This window comes from Papio anubis, chromosome 16 (assembly GCF_008728515.1).
Source record: "Papio anubis isolate 15944 chromosome 16, Panubis1.0, whole genome shotgun sequence".
Taxonomy (NCBI): Eukaryota; Metazoa; Chordata; class Mammalia; order Primates; family Cercopithecidae; genus Papio; species Papio anubis.
Window position 1 is genome coordinate 3890328 of NC_044991.1, and position 14846 is coordinate 3905173.

Consider the following 14846-nt stretch of genomic DNA (forward strand, 5'->3'; position numbering starts at 1 on the left):
ATCCCAAGGAAACAAAGGAAGCCAGACAAGTAAGGAATGGCACCTTCCCAGACCCCACCACAGGCAGTGACCGAGGTGGCACTAGAGTACAAGCTGCCCGCCCTCCCTCCCGCCCTCTGCTGCTGCCCACCAAGGCGTCGCTGACCCCCAAGATGGACAGGCCCACAGGGGCCTAAGCAGGAGGTGAGACAGCACGTCCCACCTAGCAACCTGGGACTGGGTCAGCCCAAGGGAAGACCCTAAGGCCCTCAGGTCACTCAACACGGCCACCCAAGACCAACAAGCAAGAGGTTGGGGAAGGCGCCAGACTCCTAGGTCTAAATCCTGTCTAGCTATCTCATCTTTCAAAAGCTGAAAATTAAACTAGAGTGAAAAATAAACTCCAGGAAACGGAGCCGGAGCACATGCTGCAATTGACCGGCTGACATCCACTCCAGCAGCCGGGAGCAAGGAGGTAGGAGCCGCACTCCCCCGCGCCCTCCTTCCCACACAGCGCCCCCATTTCCTCATAACCTGGGGGTGGGGGAAAAGAATTCACACAGAAACCCTCAGGCTATCCAGGAGCCAAGCAACCTATGGCCTCCGGGCAGAATGTGGTCCAGTTAAATTTCCAGCGAAGTCTAGTGCTAAAGTGGGGGCATAGACTTCAGAGTACCGCCCTGTCTCTTCCCCCGATTCCCGCTGCCCACTCTCCCTGACACCCCCCAACCCCCGGGAGAATCTCCTCCCAGCAGCCTCAGTGCCCTTGCTGTGATTCCTATTTTGTAGCAGCCGCACGCCGAGCAGTGGGCTGGGGCCCCAGGCCGGGGCATCTGGCTCCAGAGTTCCCGCTGCCGGCCTTACCGCAGGGCGGGCTGAGAACGAGCACCTGGGCAGAGGGGAGGACCATGGGTAACAGTGCCCCTGTCCCTCCTTCAGAGGCTGTTGCTTCAGCAGCACTGACAGTTCCTCAGAATCAACATTCAGCAGGAAGAGCAGCTGTGCACCGAGTCCCAGAATTAAAGGTGCTCAGCTGGACTTCCCTGCGATCCTTAGGAATGACTGATGTGGCTTCATCAGGACACGGAAAGGGCCACTCAGTCCTGAGCAGGGCCCACAAGTCCATGCCCTAGTGTTGCTGCAAAGTTTAATGAGTTTAGTATCACAGAGACGTGATACGGTACCTGCCGCACAGTAAACGATCAATATATGGTATCACCGTTACTATACTGGAGTGCTCAAAAAAGTCTTGCCCAGAAAGCAAACACCGGAAAAGTGGCCAACTCCAAGGCAGGCGGTGGGGGCACAAGGCAATGAAGTCACAGGCTCCCTTCTCCCAGTGCAAGCTGTCTGGAGCATCCTTTGTTTGGCTCTTCCAGGATGAGGCCATCCCAGGGTGACATCCCACAGCTCCCCGACCCCGGTTGGTCGCAGCCTGAGCCTGCCTCTTGTCAGATCCCCCAGCCACACACAGTGTGGTCCTGCGGCCCTGGCCACTCTCAGCCTGACAGCACCCTGAATCTTGGGGGTAGGGGGCGGTGTGCTGAGAGGCTCACAGAGCTTCAATGTCAGCACCACCCTCCATGAGCAGATGAAGTCAGGGATCCTGCCAACTCCGACTCTGCCCAGGCTGAAGGGCGCTGCCCAGGATGGGCCTGCAGGAGGCGGTCAGTGCATGCTTCAGTCAGTCACCAGGTTTCCAAGCCTCCCGCAAAGGCCATCACCAGATTTCCACTTACAAGTTCAAATACTTTAAAATTTATTAGATTCCAAAAAGAAAACTGATCAAATGAAATCACGCACAGCGTTCTCAACTAATGAGAGCTGTAACATTTTAGAAGTTAACCAATTCCTGGAAAGTGGTTTTAAAAACTAGACCTAGGTATGAAACCTAGTTCTGCAGGGTTACCTCAGACTCTTCTAACAATCTCCATCTTCCCAGCTGGAAATGTGGGGAGAGCACCCTAGCCCCCAGAAGACCTTGGAGGGAGGTACCTATGAGGGCCTGTGGCCGCCCCGGCTAGCCCTCGCCCCTGCCCCTCAGCCCTGCCTCCCAACAGCACTGCTCACGCAAGGACACCCTGACCTCCTCGTTTAAGATGATATTCACTCACCACTGCTCTCACAGCCACCGCGTTCCCACCCCATTCTCTGCCTCTCTTGACCATGGCACCTGCTGCCTCCCAGCACACTCTGTGCCCCCTTGCTGGCTGTGGGCAGTGCTGCATCCATCCCTCTCACCAGAACGGACTTTCCACAGGGCACAGATGGACCTCAGTCTGTCCAGTGGGGTATCCCAAGCTCTGAAAACAGTGCCCGGGGCCCACGGTGGGTTCATCACATGACCGTGCGGCTTTTCCATCACAGACGTGATGGCCTGTAACACCTAAAGAGCGGCAGCCACAGAAACAGCCTCAGGAACAGCTGCTGCGCACCAGTGCCATGCACACGGCCCCAGACACGACCCCACCCGAGGGGGTCAGAATGCGAATGTGGCCGACCCAAAAGTCAGACTCCCAGCCGCTTCGGACCTGAGCCCACGTGTATGCACCCCGGGCAGGAATCCTGTAAGCTGCCTAGAGGGCCAGCCCCTAAACATGCAGGCTGGCAATGTCACCCATGGAACCATTGCAAGCTGGTGGAGTTAGGAGGGAGACAGTGTCCCCAGGTGCTTGCTCCTCCATGGCCCTCTCACGGCTGGCCCACAACAGCCTGGTGCCTCCACTCCACTCGGAGGAGAGACGCGCTTAGCTAGGACAGAAGAAAGCACATGGGGGCCCCAGGATAGAGCGCAGGCCGCTCCCCTACCCTTGGAAGAGAACCGTAAGGGCTCTCATGGGCCAGGGAGCCTGCTGCAAATGAGGACGGGAACCCACTGATTCTCCCACAGTGAGTGGGTTCTGGCCATTTTCTTAGCCTGCCCAGAAACCCAGATCATCTCTTCAGTCCTCCCATCATACCTGCAGGACAGGACGTGTGGCTCTCACTGACAGACTTCACCAGCCGGAGGTCACCGCTGGGAGGTGAGGGCGGCTCTGCCTCAGGCCTGGGTTTCTGCTGAAGCCCCGGCCCCTCCTGCAGCGTGGGCCGCCCCTGCCGCTGGCTGTGGTTACGCAGCACCCGGTTGGCCGTCTCCATGACCACCTCGGAGTTCAGGCTCTCCGCTGCCATGGCCAGGAGCTCGTCGTCGTCCTCCCCAGCGTCCCAGGCATCACTGGTATTGCTCTCAAACTCCTGAAAGGTGCTGACCCTCTTGGCCTTCACTGGTGTGGTCGGCATCTTGGCCGTGGACTTCAGCAAACTGCAATGCAAAGGCGGTCTTTACTCGTACATGCTTGAAGGTTTCACCCAAAACCAGCCAGGAAAGAATTCCCAGGTGAAAAGACAGGCATAGAAGTTTTCAGCTTCGATCTAGCAACAGTGAGTGAAAAAGCAAACACAATTCACAGAGGCAGCCAAAGGAGCACAGCAGGTGAAGCCCATGAGGACTCAGTGGCAGGAGGGGAGGGGGCTCCAGCAAGGCCACCTGGGAGGAGGCACAGGGCCACATGGTGCTGCCCTGCAGATCCAGCCCAGCTCACTCTGGCCAGTGGCACCTTCCCCGAGTCCCAGTAAGGCTCCTGCCCAGCAGTGGGGGTGTGGGCCAGGAGCGCCTGTGCAGGGTATGGGCCTGTGGTATACGGATTTGAAGACACGATCATTTAAACAACATTCCCCCAAAATATGACAACACACAATACCGGCCCTACCTCATGTCAGAAACTCGTCAGACAGGTGCAGTCCTGCAGGGCCACACCAGTCAAGCACAAGTCCCACACCCTGTGCTCCCGCCTGCTGTGGAGGGGCCAGGACAGGCCAGGGCCGGGCTCCAGCAGCCGGTGGAGAATGTGGGAAGGAGGAGCGGAAAGGACAAGCCAGCATGAATGGCCTGCAGCCAGGCTGCCCGTGGCTAAAGGATGCCGGCTCCTGGCTCTTCCCAGGGCTCCCCCGCCTCCCCGCATCAGGCTGTGGCTCCCACAGCCACCGTCCTCACTGGGATGGGAAGCATGGGGTGTGCAGCATCTCACACAAAGCGACTGCTCGATCAGTGTGGCTGAATGAGAAACCACTCTACTCCCTCAGGAATGCCTGGGAGCAGAAGGGAAGCAGGAAGACCAGGGTTGCCACAGCCCTCCCACATCAGAGCCGAGACGCCAAGTGAGATTGGAACGTCACTTACGTGCCATGTAACAGTGGATCAAAGGGGGGGTGCTGGGCGCCATACACATGCTGGATGCTGATGGAAAAGAAATAGAAAACCAGTGAGCCTCTCTCCTGCCTTCCCAAGAGCCTACCACCAGCTTAGCCAAAAGGTGGGCTCCCAGGAACCCACAGGACTGAAGGAAGCAGCTTCTCATTGGCTGCTGCAGGCCTCCCTGCAGCCACCCGGGGTCCTGAGGGCCCAGTTCAGAAGGGATGAATGGCACCATACAAGCCCACACCCCACACCCCACACAAGCAGGGCATTCAGCCCCTCCCTGAGAATAGGCCTCAGCCCAACAAGCACCACCACAGACCCTCGGGCATCCACACGGTGATGAGGGTGTCTGGGAGTGCAATGAAGAAACTGCAGACTCTGCCCACAGACTAAAAACTCCAAGAAACGCCCATCTGGGAATTCTCAACTGCCATCATTTTGTCTGAAACTGAATGCAGAATTGCAAAAGATAAATATAATTTTTTTAAAGATTTAATGGGCTGGACGCAGTGGCTCATGCCTGTAATCCCAGCACTTTGGGAGGCCAAGGTGGGCGGATCACAAGGTCAGGAGTTCGAGACCAGCCTGGCAAACATGATGAAACCCCGTCTCTACTAAAAATACAAAAATTAGCTGGGCATGGTGGTGCACACCTGTAATCCTAGCTACTGGGGAGGCTGAGGCAGGAGAATGGCTTGAATCCAGGAGGCAGAGGTTGCAGTGAGCCGAGATTGAGCCACTGCACTCCAGCCTGGGTGACACAGCAAGACTCCGTCTCAAAAAAAAACAAAAAAAAAAAAGATTTAATTGTTTTATTATAAAAGTCTTTATTATAAAAGTCTTATATTCATCAGAGCAAATTTGGAAAACCGATGGAAATGAAATACTCCACATGGCGGACACTGTTGGTTGACTGATCAACCTCTACCCAGAAGCCTTTGCTCCTTTGGCTGACTTCAGCCACGGCTGGCCCTGTGACACACATTTATTTCTCACAGCCAGCAAGAAATAAATGGGGGTTTTTACTTTTCTGGGGAAAAAAAAAAAAAGAAAACAGGCTTACCTAGCACCCCTTTGGTCCCTAGCTTCTCTCCGTTTTTTTCCTCCTGGAACACAGAGGTGAGGCCTGGGACCTCAGCCATCGTGCATGAGTGACGGAAGATGCCACCATGAAGGGCAGCAGGGCAGACAGGCGGGAAAGAGCATGGGACTACGATGGCTTTGAGCTGCTGCCCAACCCTGCGCTGCTCACCACAGACTACCAGACACATGAAACAAACGAATCTCTGTTTGTTGATGGCAATACTGGCAATGTTGGGAGGCCGAGGTGGGTGGATCGCTTGAGCTCAGGAGATCAGGACTAGCCTGAGCAACAGGGCGAAACCGTGTCTGTACAAAAAATATAAAAATATTGGCTGGGCGTGGTGACACAAGCCTGTGGTCCCAGCTACTTGGGAGGCTGAGGTTGCAGTGAGCCAAGACTGCACCACTGAACTCTAACCAGGGTTACAGACTGAGACCCCGTCTCAAAAAAATAAAATAAGTGATTACAAAAAATATGGTGGGAATGATCGCTTGAGCCTGGGAGGTGGAGGTTGCAGTGAGCCAAGAATGTACCACTGCACTCCAATCTGGGTTACAGAGTGAGACCCTGTCTCTAAAAAATAAAATACAACGGGGATTACAAAAAAGTAATAAAGATATTTGGAGACAAATATTTGCACACAACTATGATAACCTCTTGAAGATAGACTCCTAGAAATGGAAAGCTTGGGACATAAAGCACGCATTAAAAATGCTGCTGGTCCACACTGCCAAAGAGCTGTGGCTCATATCCCACCAGCAGAGTCTGACACCACACATCACTGCTCATTCAACAGGAGAACAGTGGTCTCCGTGTCAGCTATGTGCCTTTTCATTCATTAGTGAGGTAAAACATTTTTTTCTAATTTTGTTCATTTGTACCTCTTCTTTTTGTAAATTGTTCACACCCTTTGTCCATTTTCTAATGAGGTGCTCACCACTTTCTTACTGCTTTGCAAAAGAAACCTTGTAAACAGACCATTCCTTGTTAGTCATTCCGGTGGTGTGGTCAGCAGAATAACGGCCCCCAGCCAAGATGTCTACATCCTAACGCCTAGAACCTGTGACTGTGTCACCTGACGTGGCAAACGGGACTTTGCAGATGCAATTAAGAACACAAACCCGGAGGTGGGAGACCATCCTGGGCTATCCTGCTGGGCACAATCTAATCATGGGTACTCAAACGCAGAAAAGCTTCCCGGCTGTGGCCAGAGGGAGACATGACCACCAAAGGTCACAGAAATGCAATATAGCGTTTGGAGAAAGGGGCCATACACCAAGGAATGTGGGCGGCTTCCTGGCGCTGGAGAGAGTAGGGAAAACGCTCTCTCCTGGAGCTTCCAGAAGGAACCAGCCCCACCATCACCTTGGTGTTAGCCCAGTGAGACCCACGTCAGACTTGCAAACTCTCGAAGTCTAAGATACCATGTTTGTTGTAAGCCAGTAAGTTTGTGATGACTTGTTAGAGCAGTGACAGAAAGAGAAAGGCGGTGGCCAATCTGTTTTCCTTGGTCTGGGAGGCTGAGCCACTCTTGTGTCCTTTCCTCATGATTCCACTTTGGGGACGACACTTGGAAAGGCCCAGCCCTTCCAAGAGGGCACAAACATTTCACTGCGTGCTAGCTTCATCCTTCTAGAGGGCTTGTTCCTATCCTAACGTTTTCAATCCACCTAAAATTTATTTTATTTTGCTATATAGCATTTAGTAGGAAACTTTTAAAAGAAAAAGAGTTCAAATGTCATTGATTAAGTAACCTCTCCTTTCACCCAGTGAAATGATATTCGAGAATATCATTTTTAACATTAAAATATTACATTAGGTCATTTTTCAGCTTCCCACTCAGTTTCTATTCAGTATCCCATTCCTATGCCTGCAGCACAATATATTAATTATACCAAATGTTTACTGTTATAGTCTAAGATTTTTCAGCAAAATTTAACACACATTTTTTCAATACTGACTCTCAGGGCACTGGGGAGGCCAAAATAAGCACAATACAGTCCAAACTATTCAGGCCCTTACAGTTTACTTACAAAAGCAACACAAAGCAACACTTCCACTGGCATTTTGAACGTTCCATGATAATTCCTGCAAGAGCATGCCACAGGAGTATAGAAACCCAGTCTTACTGGGAGGCTGAGGCGGGCAAATCACCAGGTCAGGAGATTGAGACCATCCCGGCTAACACGGTGAAACCCCGTCTCTACTAAAAATACAAAAAATTAGCCGGGCTCGTGGTGGCGGGTGCCTGTAGTCCCAGCTACTTGGGAGGCTGAGGCAGGAGAATGGCGTAAACCCGGGAGGTGGAGCTTGCAGTGAGCCGAGATCCGTCCACTGCACTCCAGCCTGGGCGACAGAGCGAGACTCCGTCTCAAAAAAAAAAAAAAAAAAACAGAAATGAGGAAGAAGACATTATTATCAACCTTACAGAAATAAAAATAATTATGAGAATATTATGAACAACTGTACACCAACAAACAAGATAAATTAGATAAAATGATGTACAAATTCCCAGAAAGATACATACAATCGAAACTTACTCAAGGAGCAAGAGGAAATATGACTAGATACATAACATGTAAAGAGGCTGAATTAGAGGCTGGGCACACTGGCTCATGCTTGTAATCTTTGGGAAGCCAAGGTGGGAGGATCACTTGAACCCTAGGAGTCCAAGATCAGCCTGGCTAACAGAGCAAGACCTTATCTACTAAAAACCAAAAAACTAGTGGGCATGGGAACACACACCTGTAGTCCCAGCTACTCAGAAGGCTGAGGTGGGAGGATCACTTGAGCTCAGGAATTCGAGGTTACAGTGAGCTATGATGGCACTACTGTGCTCCAGTGTGGGCAACAGAGCAAGACCCTGTCTCAAAAAAATAAAAAATGAAAATAAAGAGACTAAATTGGTAATCAAAACACTATCCACAAAGAAAAGTGCAAGCCCAGAGGGATTCACTGGTAAATTCTACCAAATAGAGAAAGAAGAATTAATACCAATTCTTCACAAACCCTTCCAAAACCTAGAAAAGGAAGTAATACCTCCCAACTCATTCTATGAGGCCAATACTACCCTGATACCAAAATCAAGCAAAGACATCACGAAGAAACAAAACTACAGACCAGTGTCTCTTATGAATATATACATAAAAACCCAAAACACTAGCAAACCAAATCCAACAACACATGAAAAGGGATTATGTGTAACAATCAAGTGGCATTTATGCAAGAAATGCAAGGTTTGTTTAATAAACAAAAATCAATTAGTGCAATACACTATATTTAAGAGAATAAAGTACAAAACCACATGATCGTCTAAATAGATACAGAAAAAGCATATGATTCAATTCAACATTCCTTCATTCTAAAAATTCTCAACAAACCAGGAATCAAAGGTAATCTTCATCCTGATAAGAATATCTACAAAAAACTCACAGTTAACACCATACTTAGTGGTGAAAGGCTGAGTATATTGCCCCTAAACTCAGGAGCAAGGCAAGGATGGGAGGTGGCTCACACCTATAATCCAGCACTCAGAACTTTGGGAGGCCAAGGCGGGCGGGATCACTTGAGCCCAGGAGTTAAAGACCAGTCTGGGCAACAAAGTGAGACCTCTATCTCTACAAAAAATCAAGAAGTCAACCAGGCATGATGATGCATGTCTGTGGTCCCAGCTACATGGGAGGCTGAAGCAGGAGAATCACTTGAGCTCAGGAGGTTGAGATCAAGGCTGCAGTGAGCCATGTTCGCAAAACTGCACTCCAGCCTGGGCAACAGAGCAGGACCTTGTCTCAAAACAAAACAAAAGTACTGACACAAGCTACAACATAGATGAATCTTGAAAATATTATGCTCAGTGAAAGAAGACAATTACCAAAGAAACGTGCATTATATTATTCCATTTATTTGAAATCCCTAGAACAGACAATTCTATATACAGAGAATGTAGATTAGTGGTAACTTGGGGACCAGAACAGGGAGGAAGGCAGGAGTGATAGTTACAGGACACACGAGGTTTTTTAGAGGCAATAAACATTCTCTAAAATTGATTGTGGTGATAGTTACGCAACTCTTTGAAGACACTAAAAAACCACTGCGTTATTTACTTTAAATGGGTGAAGGCTATTGTGTGTGAAGTTACATGGGTGAACTGTGTTGTATCCGTATCTCGGGGAAGATGTTGTCATTTTTTTAAGTCAACACAGTTTCTACCTGGCCCTCTTGGGTTCCCGCTCTTGGAACCCAGCTACCCATTCTCTGAACACACCAAAATTAGCCACAAGGATCTCCCATATGTACACATTACAACCCACAGCACCAGCTAAAGGCCCAGCGGACAGCCTGCATCACCGCTAGACAAATCAGTGAATCAGCCTTCTTATAATTTCAGCCCCGGCCTTCCAGTCTTCCTAGTGAAGCCCCAGACATCATGGAGAAGAGACAAGACATCCCCACTGTGCCCCATCTGAATCTCTCACCCACAAAACCTATCAGCAGAATCAAATGCTTGCTCTATGCAGGGGGAAAAAAAAAAAAAGATACAGCCTGCTTAGATCAAGCACAATCTATCTGTCATGTCCTTTCCCTGAAACGTCTTGGACGTCTCTCTGACACTGGTAGAAAAAGCTTTCAGGTTTAACAATCAAAAGGCCCAGGTTCAAGGTCCTGCTCCAACACTTACTAGCTGGTAAAGTTTTAACCAAGTAAGTACTCTGAATTTTCGTTTTCTCTTCCTGGAAATGGGAAGAAGAACACGTATAAAATGAGATAACCATATATCACAGCAATCCAAACACTGTGACGTGGCCTACGAATAGCAGTCATCAATTTTTTTTTTTTTTTTTTTTTTTTGAGGCAGAGTCTCGCTCTGTCGTCCAGGTTGGAGTGCAGTGGCGCAATCTCGGCTTACTGCAAGCTCCGCCCCCCGGGTTCACGCCATTCTCCTGCCTCAGCCTCCTGAGTAGCTGGGACTACAGGCGCCCGCCACCACGTCCGGCTAATTTTTCTGTATTTTTTTTAGTAGAGACGGGGTTTCACCGTGTTAGCCAGGATGGTCTCGATCTCCTGACCTCGTGATCCGCCCGCCTCGGCCTCCCAAAGTGCTGGGATTACAGGCGTGAGTCACCATGCCAGGCCACAGTCATCAATATTATCAATCTCTCTTTATATGAACATTTACGTTCTTCCTATCATTCCCCAATGTATCTCTATTGCTCAAAACCAGCATACATCTCGGCCTACTTAAAAGGGCTATTTGCACGTCCTTTTAAAAACAGTCTCTGTCACATTATCACAGGCCACAGGCTTTTCCTCCCAGGACAGCCGGAAATTCATAAATTCTTCATAGGCAAACCATTTGTGTTTACTAAACAAAAAATGTTCCAACAAAGTTCAGCTCAGACTAAAGGAATCCCATTTTATCTTACCAAAATTGCACTTTTATTTGTTTCTGCATAGCTAAAAAGAAAAGCAGACTTCAACTAAAGATATTTTAAAAGAATATGTAGCTCATTTCAGATAACGAAATCTGTCTTTAAAAAAGTATATTAAGGCCGGGCGCAGTGGCTCTTGCCTGTAATCCCAGCACTTTGGGAGGCTGAGGCGGGCAGATTACGAGGTCAAGAGATCGAGACCATCCTGGCCAACACGGTGAAACCCCGTCTCTACTAAAAATACAAAAAATTAGCCAGGCGTGGTGGCGGGCACCTATAGTCCCAGCTACTCGGGAGGCTGAGGCAGGAGAATGGCGTGAACCCGGGGGGCGGAGCTTGCAGTGAGCCGAGATCGCGCCACTGCACTCCAGCCTGGGTGACAGAGCAAGACTCTGTCCAAAAAAAAAAAAAAAAAGCATATTAACTGGCCAGGTATGGTGGCTCACACCTGTAATCCTAGCACTTTGGGGGGCTGAGGCAGGAGGATCACTTGAGACCAGGAGTTCAAGACTAGTCTGGGCAACATAATGAGACCCCCATCTCTACCAAAAAATTAGCTGGGCACAGTGGCATGTACCTGTAGCCCCTGCCACTCATGAGGCTAAAGTAGATGGATCACACGAACCCAGGAGTTGGAGGTTGCAGTGGGCTGTGATCGCACCTCTGCACTCCAGCCTGGGCAACAAAGCAAGACTCTGTATCCAAAAAAAAAAAAAAAAAAGTATATTAGTCAATAAACTTCTTAATGAATTATACTGCTTTGAAACATTGCAGCCATCTACTGTTTTAAAGAGAACCTTTGTGATTCCTTATGAAAAGCAGATACATATGACATAATTTCACTTGACAATGTGGAAAACCCGTGCACAAGCACACAGGAGATGAGCTCAGCAATGTCTAGAATGCTAACAAAGAAAAAAAAAACTTTTTGAGATAAACCTAGATGCCCATTGACTGAATAATGCGTAAGCCAGAATACATATATATGATGGAATACTACGCATAGCAGACGGGAATTAACTAGAACCACCAGAACCAATACAGATAAATGTCATAAACAGAACAGTGAAGAGGAGAGCAAGTTGACAGTGTGACATCCTTTATAAAAATGTTTTGGCTGAGTGCAGTGGCTCACGGCTGTAATCCCAGCACTTTGGGAGGCAGAGACGGGCGGATCACGAGGTCAGGAGATCGAGACCATCCTGGTTAACATGGTGAAACTCTGTCTCTACTAAGAACATTTTAAAAATTAGCCTGGTGAGGTGGCGGGCGCCTATACTCGGGAGGCTGAAGCAGGAGAATGGCCTGAACCCGGTAGGCGGAGCTTGCAGTGAGCCAAGATCGTGCCACTGCACTCGAGCCTGGGCGACAGAGCAAGACTCCGTCTCAAAAAATAATAATAATAATGTTAAAGGCGAAATGATACTGTATATCATTTTTGATACATATATGAGTGGTTAAAAAGAACTCCTGCACACATGGGAATGGAAATACAAAACTCAGAACAGGGGTCTGGGGAGTGGCTAAGTTCAGGCAAAGACCCCACGGCAGCTTCAACTGTGTGTGTGCACTGTCTTCTTTCCCGTGCCGGATGGAGATACGGTGCCTTCTGTATTACATCAGCCTGTGTGCCCTTTCCGAATGGCTGAAACGCTTTCTAGTTTTTTAAAGATCGCTCTGGCTCTGTGAAGGTGAGGTGTGCGTGCCCTGGACACGGGCACACTGCTGGAGCACCGCCTCACTCTCCAGAAGGGTCAAAACATGAAGGGCTCCTGGGGGCACACTGCTGATAACTCTAAGTCTCCCCATTCTTTTGATACTACAAACAGAAGTCTTTCAAAAAGTAAGCTCAGTATCATTAGCCATCAGAGAAACACAAATCAAAACCACCATGGGATACCACTTCGCACCCAGCAGAATGGCAGAAATTAAAAAGATGCTAAAGCGTGATGGTGAGGATGCAGAGACTGGAACCTCACACACTGCTAGTGGGAATGAAAAATGGGCAGCTGCTGTGGAAAATAGCTCGGCAGGTCCTCGGAAGGTTACATGGAGTTATCACGTGACCCTGCAATTCCACTCAAAGGTAGATACCCAAGAGAAACGAAAATACACATCCATACCAAAACCTCGTACAGCATTATCCATAACAGCCACAGAGTGGACGCAAATGTCCACCAGCTGATGAATGGGGTCAACACAACATGGCCGAACCACACGATGGAGTAATATTAGGTCATAAAGGGAATGAAGTCTTGGTACACAACATAGCATGGGTGAATCTTCACAACATGAAGCTGAGAGAAGCCAGATGCAAAAGGCCGCACACTGTATGATTCCACTGACATGCAACATCCAGATAGTAGACCCGTGGTTGCCAAGGGGGCGAGGAGAGAATGGGAAGTGAATGCTAACAGGTACAGCTTTGCTCTCTGTGGTGATTAAATTTTTCTAAAATTGACTGTCGTAATGACTGCATAACTATGAATATACTAAAAACAGCAAGCACTTTAAATGGGCGAACAATGTGGCACGTAAGTGGTATCTCTATAAAGATGGAAGGCAGGACAGGAAAGGCCCCCTCCCTGACCACACTGTGTCCCAGGAAGGCCGGTACGTCATGGAAGGGAAGGCTCGAGATGGCTGACCCGTCTTATTCATTCAACCTTTAAATAGGCCAAAGCCCGGCCAGGAGCAGTGGCTCACGCTTGTCATCCCAGCACTTTGGGAGGCCAAGGCGGGCGGATCATGAGGTCAGGAGATCGAGACCATCCTGGCTAACATGGTGAAGCCCCGTCTCTACTAAAAATACAAAAATTAGTCCAGGCGCGGTGGCTCACGCCTGTCATCCCAGCACTTTGGGAGGTCAAGGCGGGCGGATCACGAGGTCAAGAGATCGGGACTATCCTGGCCAACATGGTGAAACCTCATCTCTACTAAAAATACAAAAACTAGCCGGGCGTGGGGGCGCACGCCTGTAGTACCAGCTACCCGGGAGGCTGAGGCAGGAGAACTGCTTGAACCCGGGAGGCAGAGGGTGCAGTGAGCCGAGATCATGCCACTGCACTCTAGCCTGGTAACAGACTGAGACTCCATCTCAAAAAAAATAAGAAGTCCAAGTTCACTTGTCCCACCATGAATGACAAGTTTGTAGTGCCAATCACCACAAAACAACACACTTCAGCATGTGCTTCACATGAAAATGACAGATTTCACCACCCCCAAACTTGAGGAGGGCTAACCGGTTGGCAGTGAGCAAAGGCAGGGGCCATTAGTTGGGTGTTCTGGTCGAATGGATACACATCCCACTGATCCTACACACACACAGCCGGGGCCCTCAGACAGAAGAGCACATGAGCAAACACTGACAAAGGGTCACAGGCTCTAGCCCGCGACAGCAGAGGCCGCACGCAGGTGAAAGTGGAACAACGTGCACGAGGGACAAGACACCCCAGGGCAGGCCAGGGAGGGGCCGGCAGAGAGATGCCCCAAGGGGCTGGGCCCTGAAAAAGACCCCCAACCAAAAAGACCTCCCCATGCTCTCCCCAACAACAGCCCTCAGGATTGTGGCCAAAGCTCACCTTTTCAACACAAGGCACAAGGAGACGCAACTGCAATGCTGCCACTCGTGAGGGGAACCCGAGGACACCCATGGCAAGGGAAGCAGGTCAACTAAGGTCTAACACAAGAACTGGGGTTGGGCATGGTGGCTCAGGCCTATAATCCCAGCACTTCGAGAGGCCAAGGTGGGCAGATCTCTTGAGTCCAGGAGTTCAAGACCAGTCTGGGCAATGTAGTGAAACCCTGTCTCTATAAAAAATATAAAAATTAGCCAGACATGGTGGTGTGCTCCTGTAGTCCCAGCTACTCAGGAAGCCGAGGTGGGAGGATCACCTGAGCCCAGGAAGTCGAGGCTGCAGTGAGCCAAGATCACGCACCACTGCACTTCAGCCTGGGCTAGAGTGACACCCTGTCTGAAAAAAAAAAAAAAAAAGTTGGGAGGGCACCTCCAGGGAGAAGGGGGGAGGGGTCACAGCATGAGAACAGGCTGGAGGAAGAGGCTGGAAACACTGGTCAGCTGTGGGGGTCGGAGCAGAGGGAAATGCCCAAGAGAAAG

The 14846-nt window shown here is 49.7% G+C and overlaps 1 protein-coding gene across 1 annotated transcript in view; it reads right to left on the reverse strand.

The window, feature by feature from the left end:
* TBC1D22A (TBC1 domain family member 22A) overlaps window positions 1-14846 on the reverse strand; it is a 414384-nt gene that overhangs the window by 379755 nt on the left and 19783 nt on the right. Inside the window, 2 exon segments of the mRNA XM_031656180.1 lie at window positions 2940-3280; window positions 4199-4255. Coding sequence (XP_031512040.1) covers window positions 2940-3280; window positions 4199-4255 — 398 coding nt within the window.